General features: G+C 46.6%; 1 protein-coding gene across 2 annotated transcripts in view; it reads left to right on the top strand.

Moving 5' to 3' along the window:
* LOC140197829 (polyamine-transporting ATPase 13A3-like) overlaps positions 1 to 16,355 on the top strand; it is a 129,278-nt gene that overhangs the window by 65,449 nt on the left and 47,474 nt on the right. For both annotated transcript variants that reach the window (XM_072258305.1, XM_072258304.1), the window contains exons 13-17: positions 586 to 774; positions 1,279 to 1,340; positions 3,826 to 3,976; positions 8,088 to 8,204; positions 15,318 to 15,335. In XM_072258305.1, the coding sequence (XP_072114406.1) occupies positions 586 to 774; positions 1,279 to 1,340; positions 3,826 to 3,976; positions 8,088 to 8,204; positions 15,318 to 15,335 (537 nt within the window). The remainder of the gene's footprint in view (positions 1 to 585; positions 775 to 1,278; positions 1,341 to 3,825; positions 3,977 to 8,087; positions 8,205 to 15,317; positions 15,336 to 16,355) is intronic.

Here is a 16,355-nt window from a genome sequence, read left to right as displayed (position 1 = left end):
TGAGGGATTGAGAGGGGAGGTTGGAGGGTTGAGGGATGGAGGGGGGAGGTTGGAGGGGTGAGGGATGGAGGGGGGAGGTTGGATGGTTGAGGGATGGAGAGGGAGAGGTTGGAGGGGTGAGGGATGGAGAGGGGGAGGTTGGAGGGTTGAGGGATGGAGAGGGGGAGGTTAGAGGGGTGAGGGATGGAGAGGGGGAGGTTGGAAGGTTGAGGGATGGAGGGGGAGGTTGGAGGGGTGAGGGATGGAGAGAGAGAGGTTGGGATGAGGGATGGAGAGGGGGAGGTTGGAAGGTTGAGGGATGGAGGGGGAGGTTGGAGGGGTGAGGGATGGAGGGGGAGGTTGGAGGGGTGAGGGATGGAGGGGGGAGGTTGGAGGGTTGGGGGATGGAGAGGGGGAGGTTGGAGAGTTGAGGGATGGAGAGGGGGAGGTTGGAGGGTAGAGGGATGGAGAGGGGAGGTTGGAGGGTTGAGGGATGGAGAGGGGGAGGTTGGAGGGATGAGGGATGGAGAGGGGGAGGAGGGAGCACTTGGAGACAGGGATGGAGGGAGATTGGGGACGCTGACCGCTCCTACCTTTGGGTCCTAGGAAGAGACAGAGCGCATCATCATCGAGGCTCTGGACATTATCACCATCACGGTCCCCCCAGCACTCCCGGCTGCCATGACTGCGGGCATCATGTACGCACAGAACCGGCTGAAGAAGATGAGGATCTACTCTATCAGCCCCCAGCGCATTAACATGTGCGGCCAGCTGAACCTGGTCTGCTTTGACAAGGTTAGTGTCTCAGCGGATCGGGGGTTGGGGGGTGGGGGGAAGAATGGACCCCGTGACACCGTGGCGAAGGGACGAGGGCCAAACCACTTCACATCTCTCAGTTGTAAGGGTACTGTGGGTTGAGCCACTACCTCAGAGACCAGGGTTTGATCCCAACTTCCAAAACTGGGATGTGTGTATGAAGATATGTGTTTGTGTGTCCCTGTGTGGAGTTTGCACGTTCTCCCTGTGACTGCATAGGTTTCCAGTGACGTCCCAGGGTCTGTGAATTAAATGCCCCCCAATGTGTGAGCGAGGGGTAGAGTCTGTGCAAAGAATAGAATGGAATCAGTATAAATAGGTGATTGGTATGGACTCGGTACTTTAGGGCCTGTTTCCGTACCATACGACTATAAGGAAAACTTCACCGGCCTAAACGATTGAATGGGCCCTTGTTAAATCATCCCACCTTCCCATCCCTTCTCCCTTCTCTCCAAACTCTCACAGTTTCCTCTTGTTATTCAGACAGGAACCTTAACTGAGGACGGCCTGGACATCTGGGGCTTCCTTCGAGCTCAGGAGGGCAGGTAGTGTCTCCAGGGTGATAGTGGGGTTGGGAATTGGCCAGCCTGCACCAGGAGGCTGGAGGGAGGTCTTCGAGAGCGGGGGTGGGGAAATGGGATGTCTAAGCATAGCAATAATCTGGTTGTGTATAACTGATCCAGTGATCACAAGCATACGTCCATGGGGACCTGGTTGTTATGGACCTGAACCAGTCATGCAATTGTAGTTCCCATAGTGGAATTGTCACCTCATTATACGAGGGATATAAGGAAAGATAGGGTAAATGCAAGCAGGCTTTTTCCACTGAGGTTGGGTGGGACTACAACTAGAGGTCATGGTTTAAGGGTGAAAGGTGAAAAGTTTAAGGGGAACATGAAGGGAAACTTCTTCACTCAAAGGGTTATGAGAGTGTGGAACGAGCTGCCAGAGCAAGTGGTGCATGCGAGCTCGATTTCAATGTTTAAGGGAAGTTTGGATAGGTACGTAGATGGCAGGGTTATCAAGAATTATGGTCCCAGTGCAGGTTGATAGGAGTAGGCAGTTTAAATGGTTTAAACCATTTTAAAGGCCTGTTTCTATGCCTTACCTTCCTATGGAAGCTTTAGCTGGATTAGAGAGCATGTCTTGTGAGGATAGGTTGAGGGAGCTAGGGCTCTGGAACGGAGGAATATGAGAGGTGCTTGAGGTTATAAGAGGCCTTGATAGAGTAAACAGCCAGTACCACCTTCCCAGGACAGCAAAGGTCAATACCAGAGAACATCCATTTAAGGAGTGTGGAGGAAAATTTAGGGGAGATTTAGGTTTTGACACAGTTGTGGGTGCCTGGAACACACTGTAAGTATTGGTGGTTGAAGCTGATGCATCAGGGACATTTAAGAGACTTGGGTATGGTCAGTGGGTTAATTGATCCAGGTGAGGGTGAGGCAGTCAAAAGTTCAAAGTGAATTTTATCGAACTACATATATGTCACAACATACAACCCTGAGATTCATTTTCCTGTGGGCAGGAATCTATAGAATAGTAACTATAACAGGGTCAATGATTGATCAACCAGATTGTAGAGGACAACAAACTGTGTAAATGCTAGTATAAATAAATAGCAATAAATCATGAGAACATGAGATAATCAGCTAAAATCCTTAAAGTAAGATCATTGGTTGTGGGAACATTTCAATGACGGGGCAAGTCTGTGTAACTATCCACTTTTGTTCAAGAGCCTGATGGTTGAGAGGTAGTAAGTGTTCTAGAACCTGGTGGTGCAAGTTCTGAGGCTCTTGTACCTTCTACCTGATGGCAGTATTGAGATGATTAGATAGGTAGATACTTTATTGATCGCAAAAGAAATTAGTGTCACAGTAGCATTACAAGTGTACAGATATAAAAGTATTAGAAGAAAAGTAAAGAAAGAATAAAAGTTACCTCAAACAGTCTAACAGGAGGGGGGTCATCACTTCCCTGGCTATAGGTTGACATTATAAAGCCTAATGGCCGAAAGTAAAAATGACCTCACATAGTGCTCTTTGGAGCAGCACAGTTGTCTTCGTCTGTTACTAAAAGTGCTCTTCTATTCAGCCAAGGTGGCATGCAGAGGGCGAGGAACATTGTCTAGAATTGCCAGGATTTTCCTTTGTTCTGCCACAGCCTCCGGAGTGTCCAGTTTGATTCTTATATCAGAGCCAGCCTTTCTAATCAGTTTATTGAGCCTGTCGGCATCACCAGTGTTGATGCCATTTCCCCAGCACACCACCACATAGAAGATTGTACTGGTGACAACAGACTGGTAGAACATGTGAAGGAGAGGCCTGCATACTCCAAAATGCTTCAGTCTCCTCATGAAGTAGAGGTGACTCTGGCCCTTCTTGTACACAGCCTCTGTTATTGCTCCACTCTCCTGTCATCTCAGTGCACCCCCAGGTACTTGTAGGTCCTCACCACATCCATGTCCTCACCATTAATAGTAACATGGAGCAGTGCAGGCTTGGTCTTCCTAAAGACCATCACTATCTCCTTTATCTTACTCTTAGAAGAGAGCATGTCCTGTGTGGTGAGGATCTCTGATGATGGATGCTGCTTTCTTGTGACAGCATTTCATGTAGACGTGCTCAATGGTTGAGAGGGCTGTACCTGTGATGTACTGGGCCAAATCCATTACATATTGTAGGATTTTCCGTTCAAGGGCTTTGGTGTTTCCACAATAGGCTGTGATGCAGCCAGTCAATACATTCCCTACTACACGTCTATAGAAGTTTGTCAAAGTTTTAGATGTCATGCTGAATATCTGCAGACTCCTAAGGAAGTAGAGCTGCTGCAGTGAGGGTGAGGGTGAGGCTGTCGGGGAGGGGGTGGGGTTTGATGCAGATATGGAGTAAATAATTTACAGGAAAAATTAAGCAAGAGATAGTCACTCGCTGAGCAGGTGTTGACTGTATGGGTCAAATGTAAAGAGAGCTGACAGAAGGGTGGGACTTGGTGATCACTATCAGCCAATACAGTTCTCTGTCTCAGCAGGTTCTTCTCCTTGGAGCCCAACGTGGCCACCCAGAGCCTTACTCGGTCCTGCTTCGTTGCCGCCATGGCAACCTGCCATACTCTGACGAACATTGATGGGAAGCTGTCTGGAGATCCCCTGGACTGCAAGATGTTCGAAGCGACTGGATGGGTGAGGAGGCTCACGGTGGACAAAAACACCCCCCCCCAATCTGAGACTGTCCATCACAGTGTCCCTTCTTTAATCCCCCTCCTCCTCACTCCTGTCCATGTTGCCTGCTTCCAACCTTAGAATCCTTGTGCAACGATGCCTTTATCAACTTGGCCTTGTAAGGCATTGGTCAGACCATACTTGGAGTTTTGTGAGTTTTGGCTCCTTATCTATGAAAGGATGTGCTGACATTGGAGAGGGTCCAGAGGGGATTCACAAGAATGATCCCAGGAATGAAATGGTTAATCTATGAGGAGTGTTTGATGGCTCTGGGCCTGGAATTTAGAAGAATGAGCTGGGATCTCATTGAAACCTATCGAATGTTGAAAGGCCTAGATGGAATGGACGTGGAGAGGATGTTGCCTATAGTGGGCAAGTGTAGGACGAGAGGGCACAGCCTCAGAACAGAAGGACGTCCCTTTAGGACAGAGGTGAGGAGGAATTTCTTTAGCCAGAGGGCGGTGAATCTGTGCAATCCATTGCTACAGACGGCTGTAGAGGCCAAGTCGATAGGTGTATTTAAGGTAGCATTTGATAGGGCTGAAGTGAATTTTCATGTAATTTAGTGTTTTATGTTCTAACCTCCATAGGACCATGAGACATAAAAGCAGAATTGGTCAATTTGGCCCATTAAGTCTGCTCTCCCATTCTATCATGGTTTTCTTTTTCAATATTCTTCCATCTTCTCCCTGTAACACTTAACTCCCTTACCAAGCTATCAATCTCCACTGCCTTAAGTACACCCATCAATTTCAGAATCAGAATCAGGTTTAATATCACTGGCATATGTCGAGAAATTTGTGAAGTTTGCGGCAGCAGTACAATGACGTACATGATAAATATAGAAAAAAGCTGAATTACAGTAAGTGTGTGTAGAAATGGTTAAATAGTGCAAAAACAAATAAAAAGTAGTGAGGTGGTGTTCATGGATTCAATATCCATTCAGAAATTAGATGACAGAGGGGAAGAAGCTGTTCCTGAATCACTGAGTGTGTGTCTTCAGGCTTCTGTGCCTCCTTCCTGATGGTAACAAAGAGAAGAGGGCACGTCCTGGGTGATGGGGGTCCTTAATGATGGACGCTGCCTTTTTGAGGACTGCTTCTTGAAGATGTCCTGGGTACAATGGAGGCTAGTGCTCATGATACAGCTGACTAATTTTGCAAATCTCTGCAGCTTACTTTCATCCTGCGCATTCACACCCCCCCCCCGACCAAATATTGGACAGTGATGTAGCAGTTAGAATGCTCTCCACAGTTCATCTATAGAAATTTTTAAGCGTTTTAGGTGACATGTAAAGTCTCCTCAAGCTTCACATGAAATATAGCCACTGACTTGCCTCCTTTATAGCTGCATCGATACATTGGGACCAGGTTAGAACCTCAGAGGTATTAACACCCAGGATATTGCTCACTCTCTCTACTTTTGATCCCTCTGTGAGGATTGGTTTGTGTTCTCTCATCTTGCCCTTCCTGAAGTCCACAATCAGCTCTTTGATCTTACTGCCATTGAGTGCCAGCTGTTTGCTGCGACACCACTTGGCCTCTACAGCGCTCTTTTTCACACACACTTTGCCGGGCCTTTCAATATTCAGTAAGTTTCAATGATATCTCCCCCTCATTCTTTTGAACATAGGCCTAGAGAGACAGCACACATTCCTCGTTCATTAAGCCTGAGAAAGTCTAAGGATGCTGGAAATCTAACACAATGCTTCCAAAATGCTGGAGGAACTCAGGTCAGGCAGCATCTATGAAAATAAATAAACAGTCAATGTTGCAGGCCAAGACTTTTCATCAGGACTAGAAAGGAAGGGGAAGGCATCGCTATTGAAGAGGTGGGGGGAGGTGAAGGAGGATAGCTGAGGGGGTGGGGGGGAGTTGAAGGAGGATAGCTGAGGGGGTGGGGGGCAGGTGAAGGAGGATAGCTGAGGGGGTGGGGGGAGGTGAAGGAGGATAGCTGAGGGGGTGGGGGGAGGTGAAGGAGGATAGCTGAGGGGGTGGGGGGAGTTGAAGGAGTATAGCTGAGGGGGTGGGGGGGAGCTGAAGGAGGATAGCTGAGCGGTGGGGGAGGTGAAGGAGTATGGCTACGGGGGTGGGGGGGAAGTGAAGAAGGATAGCTGAGGGGGTGGGGGGAGGTGAAGGAGTATAGCTGAGGGGGTGGGGGGGAGGTGAAGGAGGATAGCTGAGGGGGTGGGGGGAGGTGAAGGAGTATAGCTGAGGGGGTGGGGGGGAGGTGAAGGAGGATAGCTGAGGGGGTGGGGGGGAGGTGAAGGATAGCTGAGGGGGTGGGGGGAGGTGAAGGAGGATAGCTGAAAGGGTGGGGGGAGGTGAAGGAGGATAGCTGGGGGGTGGGGGGATGTGAAGGAGTATAGCTGAGGGGGTGGGGGGGAGGTGAAGGAGGATAGCTGAGGGGGCGGGGGGAGGTGAAGGAGGATAGCTGGGGGTTGGGGGGGAGGTGAAGGAGGATAGCTGAGGGGGTGGGGCGGTGAAGGAGTATAGCTGAGGGTGTGGGAGGGAGGTGAAGGAGGATAGCTGAGGGGTGGGGGAGGTGAAGGAGGATAGCTGAGGGTATGGGGGGAGGTGAAGGAGGATAGCTGAGGAGGTGGGGGGAGGTGAAGGAGGATAGCTGAGGGGGTGGGGGGAGGTGGTGGGAGGGAGGTGAAGGAGGATAGCTGAGGGGTGGGGGAGGTGAAGGAGGATAGCTGAGGGGGTGGGGGGGAGGTGAAGGATGATAGCTGAGGAGGTGGAGGGAGGTGAAGGAGTATAACTGAGGGGGTGGGGGTGAGGTGAAGGAGGATAGCTGAGGGGGTGGTGGGGAGGTGAAGGAGGATAGCTGAGGGGGTGGGGGGAGGTGAAGGAGGATAGCTGAGGGGGTGGGGGGAGGTGAAGGAGGATAGCTGAGGGGGGTGGGGGGAGGTGAAGGAGGATAGCTGAGGGGGTTGGGGGGAGGTGAAGGGGATAGCTGAGGGGGTTGGGGGGAGGTGAAGAAGGATAGCTGAGGGGGTGGGGGGGAGGTGAAGGAGGATAGCTGAGGGGGTGGGGGGGTGAAGGAGTATAGCTGAGGGGGTTGGGGGGAGGTGAAGGAGTATAGCTGAGGGGGTGGGGGGGAGGTGAAGGAGGATAGCTGAGGGGGCGGGGGGAGGTGAAGGAGGATAGCTGGGGGTTGGGGGGGAGGTGAAGGAGGATAGCTGGGGCGTGGGGGGGGAGGTGAAGGAGGATAGCTGGAAGGTGATAGGTGAAGCCAGGTGGTTGGGAAGGGTCAAGGGCTGGAGAAGAAGGAATCTGAAAGAGAGAAGAGTGCACCATAGGAGAAAGCGGAGGAGGAGGGGACTCAGGGGAAGTGATAGGCAGGTGAGAAGGGGTAACAGGCCAGAGTGGGGAATACAAGAGGAGCAGAGAGGGAGGGGAAAATTTTACTGAAAGGAGAAATCGATGTTCTTGCCATCAGGTTGGAGTCTCTCCAGAAAGAATATAAGGTGTTGCTCCTCCACCCTGAGGGTGACCTCATTTCGCACAAGAGGAGCCTTGGACTGACATGTAGGAATGGGAATGGGAATTGGAATTAAAATGTTTGGCCACCAGGAAGTTCTGCTTTTGGCGGATGGAACACGGGCTCAACAAAATGGTCCCCCAATTTACAACAGGCCTGGCCAATGTAGAGGAGGCCACATTGGGAGCAGCAGACACAACAGAACGACATCAGCAGATTTGCAGGTGAAGTGTTGCTTCACCTGGAAGGACTGCTTGGGCTCTGAAAGCAGGTGGAGGAGCTGTTCATTCCTGGGATCAATCTTCTGAACATTTTGCACCCTCTCTAGGGAGAAACACATCCCAGGATTGCTCTCAATATTCCAAATGTGATCTGACCAACAGCAGTATGTCCTAGCATAAACTCGACACCTGCCAAATGGCCTTCTGTGTGATTAAAAAAAAGCCCTGTGAGCAGGAAAAATTTACTTTTGATATTGTTTTCTCAAGTTGATGCTGGAACCAGTTACAGTTCTCCAGCTAAGCATTTCCTCTCGAAACGAGTGCTAACATTCCCACCTACCTCTCCTTTCTCTATATCCTGGCAGGTCCTGGAAGAGCCCACGGCTGAAGAGACGGCCCTGCACGACCAGATCATGCCTACCGTTGTGCACCCGCCCCGGCAGTCATCCTCTGCTGCGCCCAGCTGCGGCGATGCCGACTTGGTAGGTGGTAGTGGGTACAGTTGGGAAAGAGTTTATCTCACTCGTGGCATAAAGCGAAGCAGTCTAAATCATTTTTATTATCACTGACATACTGAGAATTTTTTTTGTTTTGTAGAGGTGTTATATTGCAGAATATAGAGAGGAAGATGGAGGGATATGGACATTGTGTAGGTAGGAGGGGTTAGTGTTTGGGAGTTTTTTGATTTACTTTATAGCTGGTTAGGCACAACACTGTGGGCCGAATGGCCTGTTCCTGTGACATACTGTTCGATATTCTATGCCCTGTATCTCCTCCCAGATGGTCGTAATGAGAAAAGGGCATGCCTTGGATGGTAAGGTTCCTTGATGTTAGATGCAAAATTATGAGAGGTATAGAAATGGGAGGTGGAACGGAAAAGGAGGTGTAAGATGCTCCTTCCCTCCGCTAGGCTGCAGGTCACCCTTGGGCAAGGTGTAGCACCTGCTTGGCCCCCACCCCCCACGCTCCCCGATCAGGGTCACGTGAAGCCATGGGAGCAGGTGGTGGATGGTTGTATGAGCAGTCGGTGCATATCACAAGTCCTGGTTATGTGACCACTGACACTAGGGTTGCCAGATTGAAATTTTGATTTAAAGCCAAACAATACTAGAAAAAAGCCAGGAGAAGGGGGGCCACAGATTTCAACATTTTCCCCATGCTCACATCACATGAAAAGCTCCAGATCCAGGTTATTACTATCCTTTTCACTGGAATGAGTGGAACATACGGCATAAACCTTGTCCAATGTGAAGTTTTTTAGCATTTCTGGACATGCAGTGAAGTCTTTGCAACATTTGCTTGAAAGCAATAGTTCTGCCCTCATTCTCACATTAGCATCAAGAACATTCAGCTGCATTCTGTTTCTTGCCTTCCTTTTAACAGAGGATACAAGAGAAAATATCCTCCCAACTACAGCATTGCTGACAGGGGTTATTAGGCAAGTAAGGGCAAAGGTGGCAACCTTACTTGCCTTACTCACTCTTCCTTCAGTTAGTCCTGACGAAGGGTCTCAGCCTGAAACGTCGACTGTACCTCTTCCTACAGATGCTGCCTGGCCTGCTGCGTTCACCAGCAACTTTGATGTGTGTTGCAACCTTTTTAAATGCCTGATGGTGAAGTACACCAAGCCAAAACTCTTCAGTGTCCGTAGGGAGTCCATCTTTCTTCAATGGAGCTGCTTCTTTTCAATCCACAAAAGGCATTTTTCTGTATTGTTCTTTAATAATGCTGACGTTGTTTCTGGCAAGGTGTATAAAGGGTAACTCGGAAAACATGGGCCTTGAAACTTGATTTAAAATTATCACAGGGCTCAATTTTGATAAACTTTCAAATGTATCTCTCAGCAGCGGAAGTCTACACGTAACTTGACTGAGAGCTTATTCTAGCATAGACATAAATCTTTCTTCGACGTTTTTTATTTCTAGATGGGCCTCAGCACTGTTGTTCTGCTGTATGAACTTATTACATGCTGTTAACAATTTGATACCAAAATCAACTTCATAATTTTTTTTTTCTGTCTTTTGGCAACATACAGTCTGTTCTGAAGACTCTTCTAGTGTAAGAATATTTGTTGCTACAATTCATGAGGAGCAGCTTTGGTTTGCTGAAAAAGGCTGTTCAATGTTTCAAATTCCTGCACAACAGGTGTTGCAAACTCAACTCTTTGTATGCTTCTCGTCTTAATTCGCTATGGCGAAACCAATTGGATATTTCTGACAGCAAAAATCCAGTATTTGATGGTAGCTTGGATACTGCATATTGAATGCACAGTGCCAGCGAACAACAGATACACTTGAGTTGCACACAGAAAGACACATCTTTTAGTCTAGACCACACAGAGTTATTACACCCAACCACGTTTGATGCACCATCTGATGCAAAACCAATCAATTTGCAAGACTGTGGCCACATCTTTTGATTTCCTCGTCAATCAAATTGAATATGTTTCTTCCTGTAGCCTCTTGCACCGGAATTAAACCTAGAAATCCAGTTACAATTTCCTTTGTCCTATCACTTAAAAATTGAACTAAAACACACAAGTGTTTTTTGTGTTGAAATGTCAGTAGATTCATCTATAATGATGGCATATTTCTCATTCTGAAAGTCATCAATGAGATCAGTTTTCAGTGCGGGTGAAATGATGTTTTTGATTAAGCATGCACATTTAGTTTTATGTAACTTTATGTGCTGCAGTGTGCTCCCATGCTCATGTGCCATCATGACTTCACTCAGGTGGTCAACTGTACGTATCGCACAATGGCAGGTCATGCTTACAGTAATTTGCAACTCTGCTGCCTTAACATTATCATGATCTTGCCTAGGAGTCTTTGTTACATTAATTTGTGACTGGCCTTTTGATGGAGTTCTCCGCTTGTGTTTCTCCCATTTTTTCATGATCTGAAAGGTTGCTAATTCTTGGTACAATGGTGCAGTGGCACAACTTACAATAAGCTGCCTCCGATCCATCAGCAGCCTTTTGGATCCATACAAATGTTTCTTCCCATTTGCTACTGTACTTACGATTGCTGTCATAAGAAGCTTTCCATTTCTCTGACAACATGACGAATGGTGTTGATAAGAAATGATTTATAAAAACAACCGAAGGCATCACAGTTTCACCACAAAACGTTGTTACATATAGAAAGTACACTTCACGGTCGATCAGTATGATTATAAATCACATCCAAACACTTTGGAGGTCCGAGAAAAACTGCACCCACCTGGACGGGTCGGCACGTGACTGTGTTGCGGACTTGCTGGTTGGCGCCTTCTTGCCCAGACTCTTGGCGGCAGAAATATTGCCAAATGTAATTGACCAAAAAACATTTTCCTTAAAGGAAAATGTTTTAGAAAAAGGATGTTATGTAATTTTTGTGCAGATAATCTTAGCATGTAAAAAGCCAGGGAAAAGCCAAAAAGCCAAATGAATTTTCTGACACCAACCAAATTGGGGGGGGAAAGCCAGATTTCTGGAATTTGCCACCAGAAAAGCCAATCTGGTGACCCTGACTGACGCCAGGCAGACAGTCTCTGAAGAGTATTGATAATGGCTGGGGTCACCTGTCTTGTAAAGACACTGTCCGGAAGAAGGCAATGACAAACCACTTCTCTAGAAAAGTTTGCCCAGAAGCAATCATGGTTATGGAAAGACCATGATCAACCACATCATACAACACGGCACATGATGCCGACAATAGATAGGATAAATACCTGCAGATTTTTCCCTTGAGGTTGGGTGAGACTAGATCGAGGGTCATAGCTGTGGGGCGAAAGAGGAAATATTTAAGGAGAACCAGAGGAGGAGCTGCTTCACTCAGAAGATGGTGAGAGTGTGGCTGGAGCTGTCAGAGGAAGTGTTGGATACGGGTTCGATTCCCACATTTAAGTGAAATTTTGATAAGTACATGACTGGGAGGAGTATGGAGGGCTGTGGCCCATTGCAGGTCAATGAGACCAAGCAAAATAACAGGTAGTCATGGACTAGATGGGCCGAAGAGCCTGTTTCTGTGCTGTAGTGCTCTGTGTCTATGCTGCCTTCTTGACTGTGATGCTCAAAGTACATTTATTATCAGAGTATAACCTTGAGATTCATCTCCTTACAAGTAGCCATGAAAGGAAAAAAAAAACAAATTAATTAATTAATTAATTAATTAATACAAACAGAAAACCATTTGGCCCCTCATCACAGTTCCCATTTTCAGGTTAATCTTTAGCCTGAAGAGGAAGTTATTGTCATCTACACAAGTTCACATATGTATAGGTGCAATGGCAAAATTGCTTGCAGCAGCATCACAGGCACAGAGCGTTAGACACACCCAAAATTCACAGGAAAAATATAGACATAAATTATACATAATTTTTACAAGAAAGTCCGTTGTAGTACAAAGTCGTCACAGTGTTGCTATACCGAGGTAGTGATAAGGGATGTGCAGGTTGGTTTAAGAACCGAATGGTTGAAAGGAAGTAGCTGTTCCTGAATCTGGTGGTGTGGGACTTCCGGTTTCTGTAACTCCTGCTGGGAAGATAGTACCACATTTGTGCATATCCCTCGATGTTCTTAATATATGATTCTCTCAGAATCAGAACTGGGATGATCAGAAGTGGAAACCGTGAGCAATTTCAAGTTCCTAGATGTTAATATCTCTGAAAATCAATCCTGGACCCAGCATATCGATACAGCTACAAGCAAGGAACAACAGCAGCTATATTTCATTAGGAATTTGAGAAGATTTGATATGTCACCAAAAACACTCAAATTTCTACAGATGTACTGTGGAGAGCATTCTAACCAGCTTCATCACCGTCTGGTGGGGAAGGGGCTACTGCACAGGACCAAAATAATTTGCAGAGAGTTGTAAATTTTGTCAGCTTCATCAAGGGTACTAGCCTCCGTAGTATCCAGGACATCTTCAAGGAGCGATTCTTAAAAAGGCGGCATCCATCATTAAGGACCCCAGCACCCAGGACATGCCTTGTTCTCATTGTTACCATCAGGGAGGAGGTACAGAAGCCTGAAGACACACACTCAGTGATTCAGGAACAGCTTCTTCCCTCTGCCATCAATTTCTGAACGGACATTGAACCCTTGAACACTACCTCACTACTTCTTTTTATTTCTGTTTTTGCATTACTAATTAAATTGGAGTTGTATAGTTAGAGACCTGGGGCAATCATACCCTCTGGGTAGGCAAGTTCTTAGTCGTTAAAAGCTGGCCCCTTGATGAATGTAATGGTGATGACACCTTTTTTTTTCCAGTGTTACCGTGAAATGAGATTCATTCTAATGACCACGGCACAGTGGTGCAGCGGGTAAAGCCTCACTGCTCCAGAGACCCTGGGTTCGATCCTGACCTTGAGTGTGTGTGTGTGTGGTTTGCACATTCTGGGACATGTGGGTGTTCTGCTTCTTAAAGGCACGGTCAGTGGGTTCATTTACTGCTGTAAATTGCCCCTAGTGTGTGGGCAAAGGGTAGAATTTGGGAGGAGGTTAATGGGAATGTGGTGAGAATTTTTAAAAAATGGATTAGTTTGAACAGTCAACAAAGTGTAGATGGGCTGAATAGCCGCTTGTTTCCATGCTGGATAACTCCCATCACTCAGGATAATGTCATTTCGAAGTCAGTTCCATAAGTCAGTCTCCATTTGGGCTGCAAGGTGCCTGTCAGTGCTGTGACCCTTCATTGCCCTTCATTGTCTGCTGTTTAACAGTCGGTGTCCACACACACACACACACACACCCCACATCTTCCCCAGGGAAGGTCCTAGATTAAGTTTCTCCTTGTTTCAACCAAACCCCGAAAACACAGCCAACAGCACCACCTAGTGGCATCAACTGAAGAAGCATCCAGCCAACTCTTTTTTTCACCACTGCTTCCTCACAACATGCATTCTGTTGAATATCAAACTTCAAAGTAAATTTGATTATCAGAGTACATATATGTTACCACATATATCCCTGAGATTCATTTTCCTGCAGGCATAATCAGCAAATCTAGAATAGTAACTGTAACAAGATCTATGAAAGATCAACCAGAGTGTAGAAGACAACACACTGTGCAAATGCAAATATAAATAAGTAGCAGTAAAAAACAAGAGCATGAGACAATGAGATAAAGAGTCCTTAAAGTGAGATCATTGGTTGTGGGAACATCTCAGTGGATGGGCAAGTGAGTGTGGTCAACCCCTTTTGATCAAGAGTTTGATGGTTGTTGGGTAGTAACTGTTTCTGAACCGGGTGGTGTGAATCCTCTGGCTCTTGCACTGTTTACCTGTTGGCAGCAGCAAGGAAAGAGCACGGCCTGTGTGGTGGGGGTCGGTGATGATGGATGCTGCTTTTCTACAACAGTGTTTCATGTAGATGTGCTCAGTGGTTGGGAGGGCTTTACTGGTGATGGACTGGGCCATATCTACTACCTTTTGTAGGATTTTCCATTCAAGGGCACTGGTGTTTCCATACCAGGCTGTGATGCAGCCAGTCAATATACACTCCACTACACATCTATAGAAGTTTGTCAGAGTTTTAGATGTCATGCTGAATCTCTGCGGACTCCTAAGGAAATAGAGGTGCTGCCGTGCTGTATCACATAGTGTTATAGTATAGTAAAACCCACACACTGGGGGACAATTTACAAAGGCCTGAAGCCCCATGCCTCCAAGTTCAACCACAGCTTCTTCCCCACCCCCACCGCCATCACAGTCTTGAACATACTTGGAAAAACGCTGATTCTAGTTCAGACTGCATTTCCCTCAACTTGCACTAATGTTAAATCTTATTTTTGTTTATTTTGCCATGTAAATTATTTATAATTTATGTTTGTGGTGCTGCTGCTCCCAAAAGCTAATATTCGTAGTATTTATACCTTAGGTATGTGTGCCCATGACAGTATACTGGATCGATTAACCCACTGCCCCGTATCTCATTAGGATGTAGGAGTAAACCAGAGCACCCAGAGGGAGGTCATGGTAATTGCGTGCGCGTGCGCACGCACGCACACACATGCGCACACACACACACACACACACACACACACACAGTGTGACAAGAGGCCTAGGCGAGGATGGTAAGCTCCCAAGTGCTGGAGTATCCGAGACTAGAATCGAGACACAATTTTGAGACTGAGATGACAACAGGGTTCTTGACTAGATAGCAGATGAGAATCCAAACGAGACAGAAATCCTAAAAGCAATCACAGACTGAACCAAAGTTGAGCTGACAATTGAGCCCCGAACCTGAGTTCAGGTGCTCTTTATATATCCAAGTCTTGGTGCCAAAACATGGCCACCGATTAGCAGAGCGGGCCAGAATCTTTAAAGGGGCCATACTCTGAAGAATTGAAGAGTCTAAACCCCAGAGGCTGGCGAGGTCGTGTGTGTATAATAACATTGGCATCAAATCAGGGTCCCTGGAGCTGGGAGGCAGAGGATCTACCCACTCTGCCATAGATCTATTTGATTGGGAAATGGAAACAGAGCACATTAACCATCATAGACTTTGTTAATAACAGTGTATCAATGTGTAACAAGGGTAACAGAGAACTTGTTTGTAACATTTCTTTGGTTAGTAATAATTCTTTCTCTTTCTCTCCTTTCTGCAGGAGCTTCAGGAGCTGATGGTGAGTGTCACACTGTGCTCTCTGTGTCACATTATAGGTCCTTGTACATCATCCCAGGGAGGACTGGGTCAGGTAGCCTTTGCTGTTTGTAACATTGGTGTGGTGAGGCTGGTACTGTGATTTCACCCTTAACATAGACCTGAGCTTCTCCTCCAAGTGAATTACACAATTAAAGGTGTAGACTATTTTCTAAACAGAGAGCAAATTCACAATCAGAGGTGAAAAGTGTTCTGGTGCAGGATTCCCTGCAGTTGCATGTTGAGTCATAGTCATAATCATACCTTATTGATCCCGGGGGAAATCGGTGACAAGGAAGGCAAATACAGTGTTATCATTGTACACACACGACTAATTAAAAAACTATCAACCTCCGTTTTAAATATACCCATTGACTTGGCCTCTACAGCTGCCTGCGGCAATAAATTCCACAGATTCACTGCCCTCTGCCATAAAAAGAAATTGCTTCTCATCTCCATAATTCATTGAAAGTGGTGTCACAGTAAATAGGGTTGTAAAGAAAGCTTTTGGTACATTGGCCTTCATAAATCAAAGTACAGGAGATGGGATGTTGTGTTGAAGTTATATAAGATATTAGTGAGGCCTTATTTGGAGTATTGTGTTCAGTTTTGGTCACCTACGTACAGGAAAGATGTAAATAAGGTTGAAAGGGTACAGAGGAAATTTACAAGGATGTTGTCAGGTCTGGAGGACCTGAGTTATAAGGAAAGATTGAATAGGTTAGGACTGTATTCTTCCAGAACGTAGAATGTTGAGAGGAGATTTGATAGAGGTACACCGAATTATAAGGAGTACAGATAGGGTAATCACAAGCAGGCTTTTTCCACTGAGGTTGAGTGGAATTATAACCAGAGGTCATGGGTTAAGGGTGAAAAGTTTAAGGGGAACATGAGGGCAAATTTCAGAGGGTGATGAGAATGTGGAAGGAGCTGCCAGCACAAGCAGTGCATGCAAGCTCTATTGCAGCGTTTTAAGAGAAGTTTGGATAGGTACAGGGATGGG

Source organism: Mobula birostris, chromosome 5 (assembly GCF_030028105.1).
Source record: "Mobula birostris isolate sMobBir1 chromosome 5, sMobBir1.hap1, whole genome shotgun sequence".
NCBI lineage: Eukaryota > Metazoa > Chordata > Chondrichthyes > Myliobatiformes > Myliobatidae > Mobula > Mobula birostris.
Note: the sequence above shows the minus strand (reverse complement) of the source record. Positions and strands in the feature narration are given on the sequence as shown.